General features: G+C 33.5%; 1 protein-coding gene across 7 annotated transcripts in view; it reads right to left on the bottom strand.

Annotated features, from left to right (window-relative positions):
- Positions 1-1,650: 1,650 nt before the first annotated feature.
- The window catches only part of LOC110453747, a 53,540-nt gene continuing 49,190 nt past the window's right edge, over positions 1,651-6,000 (bottom strand). For 6 of the 7 annotated variants that reach the window (XM_021502868.1, XM_021502873.1, XM_021502867.1 and 3 more), the window contains 2 exons: positions 4,832-5,056; positions 1,651-2,167 (listed from right to left, as the gene is read on the bottom strand). In XM_021502868.1, the coding sequence (XP_021358543.1) occupies positions 1,977-2,167; positions 4,832-5,056 (416 nt within the window). In that variant the 3' untranslated portion in view covers positions 1,651-1,976. Of the gene's footprint in view, positions 2,168-4,831; positions 5,057-6,000 lie in introns of those variants that run through there. The other variant, XM_021502874.1, reaches the window with a different exon arrangement.

Raw genomic sequence — 6,000 nt, 5'->3', positions numbered from 1 at the left:
TATATGTATACTATTAACTTGACATTGAGGGACCTCATCCAAGATGTAATGGGTACCAAACATATTATACAAGAACGGTACAAAGGATAACATGTAGGATTATAAAACTTAAGTAAAAAATAATTGTCTTTGATTTCATGGATATACAAAAATTAATGACAATAGAGTATGATATTAGCTGACATATAATTACATAAACACATTGTCCTCTACATGGAGATGAAAGTGGCTGAAGGGAGGGTCGTCAAGATTGAGATGAAAACTACCGCCAGCCTCCACAATCTCTGTGTAAACTGATGCTTATAGCGTCGCCTGACTAACTGACCATTGGTCATTAATGGTCACGTGATATCTATAAATAATAAGTATGATGACCTCATCTCTAGGCTTATGCAACTAATCACGTGTTAATCAAGTAATGACATACTCTACTTAAAATTAAATTAATCTTATGATTTAAACACATGCCTTCCCATTATAAATTCACATCATCTAGTTCTACTACAATGTACTAGAATACATAAAAAAATAAAAAGTATATATGTAAACAACATCAACTCACAACATTTAATACATTTGTAATACAGTAATGAACTAACAATTTACAACAAATTATGCATCCTAACTCTGGAGGTCCAGGAGATAAAATACCTTAGATATGCATTTGTACAAACTTAAATCAAATAAATTCAAATTAGTTACATAAACCCGCTCAAGTTGAATTTTTAGTTCACCTGACCTATTGTGATCGTCTTTTGTCTGGCATTGACCATTGTCTGTCTCTAAACAATTCACAGTTTTGACCTTTTCTCCAAAGCTGTGGTCTTTGACTGTAAGACATAAATGCCCCCGCTGCCATGTGATATGTGTTTTAGTGTTCTATAAAAAGTTACAACCACTTTGATCTTGATACCCTGAAACATGCACACACACAACATACTACACTTAAAAGTTGATAGTTGATTTTAATATTCATGTTTTTTTCTGTATGTTATTACCATCCTGACACACAAGGATGTGAGAGGTATACCCATACTTGATCTTTATATAAAGTTTGACCAAATTCCGTGAAAGAATGAAGTTGCTAAGTGATCAGTTGATGATTTTCTATATCTAGCAACAGTGACCTTGGCCTTGACCTTGGAACCCTGAAACATAAGGATGTCAGAGGTATACCCACATTTGACCTTTGTATAAAGTTTGAGCAAATTCCGTGAAAGAATGAAGTTGCTAAGTGTTTAAATTGAATCAGTTGATGATTTTCTATATATAGCAACAGTGACCTTGGCCTTGACCTTGGAACCGTGAAACACAACAATGTTCGAAATATACTCAAAATTGACCTTTGATTAAAGTTAATCCAAAATCCATGAAAGAATGAAGTTATGTGTTTAAATTGAATTGGGACGGGAGGGGACGTACATGGGCAACACTATATGCCCCTCCATTTTATGGCGGGGGCATAAAAACGCAGTAATTTCAAATGAACCAAAAGTTAAGCTTGAAAGCTTGTTCATAAAATTCAATCATCAATCATCAATGCATGTTCCCTTGATTTCATCATCGTTAACTTATTAACACAATAAGCTATCAAAAATAAAAATAAAAATTATTCATACTAACATTAAGCAGGGAATTACCGAGTTTAAAATACATGTAACTTGTCACAATCATGCATAAAAATAATCAAGTTCTAAAGGGAAAATGTAGATCAAATACAGCATCTGCAACCTGCATTCAGAAGAGCAACCCCAAATACATTATTGATGCTAATACAATACATCTATCATCAATAGTTTCGGAGTTACTGACAACACAATTCTACCTAACCTGTAACTAATGGACGGATGGGGGCCGTCTCAAAATTCCTTGCTCAACGAAAATCCCCTGCCAACTTCGTCGAGCAGGATATAATTCTGCAGATTCGATTATTGTTGTCAAACTTCTGTTCCTTCTTCATTATAAGTAACTTCAGACTATTTTTTGATACCTGGGCATTCCCTTAACAAGTTGTCCCAAGCAACCTCCTGGTCACCATCATAGAAATCACATCTTACATTGTTAGCATATTCTTTAAATCTAATGGCGATGTGTTTACAATTGAAGGCTAGATCTGGTAAACGCCTGTCACAGGTGATAAATAGCAAGAAAACAGTTTCCGGGTCAGCTGAAATGAAAAGATATTTTGACTATTTTGAAGCAACTTTATGATAAAAACTGTTGTTTAAGCTACAAAATGCATTTAGCTGAGGTTGACGTTTGACATTTGGACTTAAAAAATAATCATAAGGAAGCAAAATATACATTTTACATGTACTATGGTGTTAGTCTCGTTTCCTTCCACCTCCATAATTTGTTTGCTGGGCTAACATGTAAATACCGGTGCAATACTCATTTGTTAGCATTGATTTGTTTTATTTCACCTTAAATACCTCCCCCATCAAGAGCTAGGGTCAAAGTCAGAGATCCACTTTGTCTTTGACCTTTGGACCCAAATGACCTTGACCTTTCACCCAGTGACCCTGCTCTTTGGTCAGTTGCGTATTCTTTAAAGTGTCTTAATATGTATTTCTTGCTCTTCACAAAAGGCCAAAATTTCACCTTTTTTACAATAGATTGAACACCTAAATTGTCATTGTGTCGCCATTTTTAATTGTAGCAGGTTCAATTTTGTTGTACAACTTTATAATGTTCAATATGATAAAAAGAATATGCAACTAAGTGGAAAATTATACATTATTGGTATATTTTCTTTTACATATTTAGTGTAACTTAAGCACTTTTGATTTTTACCCTGAAAATGGTGAAAAATAACACAAATAATAATTGGACAAAAAAAGAGCACGCGGACCACCCATTTTCGTGGCTGATTTAGAAAGACAAACACATTTTCTTTTGATTCTTTAAACATGTAAAAGAGTTTAATAACAGAACTTTTTATATCAAGCGTTTGATCTGCAAAAAATGGTGAAAAAAATTAGGGTTTTTTTCATTAAAAAAAGGGGATAGGGTTAACTTAATCGCCTTTTTGAGTTAAAAGAAAAAGATTTAGAAATTTTACATCCATGATTTAAAAGAAAATTATATTTTTATCAATTCAATAAACATTCATAAATATTTGATAACACACTTGAAAGAAATTGTATGAATTTGTTCTGTTGATGGTCAAAACCAAACAAATCACCTAAAATCACATATTGTGTTAAATTGGTATCTTTGACCAATCATAGCACAAAAATGAACACACGGACATATACTTTTTTGCATTTTCTACTATGCCATTAACTCCTTTTTCCAAACATCCACGTAAGAAAATGAGTTTAATACAGGATTTATTTTTCTTCTTAGAGTCGTACACCCTTAAGTCAGTTGACTTCTAGTTAAATTCAGACCAACTTTGCTTCATCATCTCATATCAAAATGTTCATCAGGGAAAGATACAAAATTTGACCTTTACCTTTAACCTAGTGACCTTGACCTTAAGTTAGTTGACTTTTTGTCAAATTCCGACCATCTTTGCTTCATAATGTCATAATAAAATGTTCATCAGGGAAAAGATACAAAATTTGACTTGACCTTTGACCCATTGACATTGACCTCTGATACGATTACCTTGACCTTTGGTCAGTCGACTCCTTGTTTAAATCGGATCAATTTGCTTTATCCTGTCATAACAAAATGTTCACAAGTGAAAGTATGCAAAAATTTGACCTTGACCTTTGAACCTAATTACCTTGACCTTTGACCTTGACCTTTTACCTCAGTTTGTTTCTTTGTTTAAATTTGACCTTGACCTTTGACTCAGTGACCTTGACCTTTGACTCAGTGACCTTGACCATTGGTCAGTTGACTTCTTGTTTAATTCTGATCAACTCGTCTTCATAATGTCATAACCAAATTGTTCATCAGTGAAAAGATGCAAAATTTGACCTTGACCTTTGAACCTAATTACCTTGACCTTTGACCTTGGCTTTTAACCTCGGTGTGCCTCTTTGTTTAATTCCGACCAACTTTGCTTCATAATGTCATAACATGCTTTTTGGTGAAAAGCTATAAATTTGACCTTGACCTTTGACCCAGTGACCTTGACCTCTGACCCGATGACCTTGACCATTGGTCAGTTGACTTTTTGATTAATTCTGATCAACTTTGCTTCATCATGTCATAATAAAATGTTCATCAGTGAAAAGATGTAAAATTTGACATTGACCTTTGACGTAATGACCTTGACCTTTGACTTTTACTTTTTACCTAAATGTGTATTTTTGTAAACTGAACATCTTGACCAAGTTTCATCTAAATTGGTCAATAAATACTAACAGCCAGGAGCAAAATTTGTGGACGAATGGACAGATAGACAGACAGAGTGATTACTAAAGGGCACCCGTATCTCCGATATGGGGCCCTAAGAATCGACAATGGTGTTCTAAGGAGCTAGACCGCGATTCCAAACCCAACTTTGTAAACTTTCCCTCTAACCGACTGAGCTACTTGATGAACATGGTCAACAGAAGTGTCCTGGCTCGTCTGTTCTACAATTATATATAAACGAAAATTAAGGGAAGGTTTACTGTATATAGGTAACAACCAAAGTGCTGTGGGACAGGGATCCTCAAATGTAAATGTTTCCTTGAGTAACGTATCGGTATTAAACAAGACTTCACTTAACTTTATTTGTTACTGTATAACATGTTGTATTGATGTATATTTACTTCATGAACAAATAGGAAATATCGTGTTGACCTTGCAAAAAAGTCATGCTTACTAATATCTGATATTCCAAATCATTTACTTCACAATATGTAATTCATTATTTGAATATTTTACTTACTGTAATAAATCCGTCTCATTTCTTCATATTCCCTTGAATTTCTCTCTTTGATGAAGTATGCAACACAATTCATATCAGGCGAAGGATGGGAGTCTTCTATATTCTTCTCGGGTGTTTTGATTGCCACTTCATAGGTAGACTTTCCTTGGAGTAATTGCTGTGTGCCAGAAATAAGATTTTTCCTGAACTCTTCATCTTCAGGTTTTGAGAAAAACCTAAAATCAACTAAAAAATGAAATAAAGACCTGAAACCTTTTACCAATCTGAAATGTTTTCTTAATATTTTTTTATGTATAAGCACCTTGTACATAAACACTGGAATATTATCAAACTGTATAATATATATGTTCGATATTTATAAATAAATTCAAAATTCGGGGAAAAACAATCACGGGATTCGTTGTAACATTTCATTTGGAAAACAAATAGATTTATTCAATTTAGAGAGATGGAATCCCTTAATTTAACATACACACAGTGACATTGCTACTTTAGTGGAATATATACATATATTTTGACAGCAACAACACTTTAAATGATGCATCTAAAAATAACTGTAATTTTATCTATTTGTATAAAATATGGAGAGAAACACAGCTGTTCTATTGAAATTAGTCCCAGCAATTTTTGGCACAGGATTTTATTTAAAAAGTAAACAAAAATATAAGTGATGTACGGTAATGTCTTTTCCAGATGTGACGATTGATTCGGTTCAATAAGTTCTCTTCAGAAAGCTCCATATGACGAGTAAGCTTAAAATATGGTTTCATAATCTACTCCATCGTAGCAATGTATATTGAAACAAAAGATCCTAGAAGGTTCGTAGTGCCCACCATCAAAGGCGATTGTCTGTCGTATTTGATGTTCAGTAAAACGGTGGATTTATTTCTAATAATGTCCATGTGTTGAAAACATGTAATTTGTCTTTAACATTTCGAAACCATTGATTCTTTGCGATTTCCTTAATGTAAATTATTTAAAATGTATTTTTGAGCAAATTGGCATTCTGTGGAACCACGCTGTCATTGCTAAAGTCTCTAACTCATCATGTCAATTTGACTCCTTTTGTTTTCAAAACACAACCTGATCACCCTGCCAGTAGTACTCAATGATTTCAATATGTGTTTTAAACAAACAGATCTGTTGTATGTTGTTGATCTTCCCCAAGG

This window comes from Mizuhopecten yessoensis, unplaced genomic scaffold (genome assembly GCF_002113885.1).
Source record: "Mizuhopecten yessoensis strain PY_sf001 unplaced genomic scaffold, ASM211388v2 scaffold7493, whole genome shotgun sequence".
Taxonomy (NCBI): Eukaryota; Metazoa; Mollusca; class Bivalvia; order Pectinida; family Pectinidae; genus Mizuhopecten; species Mizuhopecten yessoensis.
This window is presented reverse-complemented; position numbering and strand designations above follow the sequence as displayed.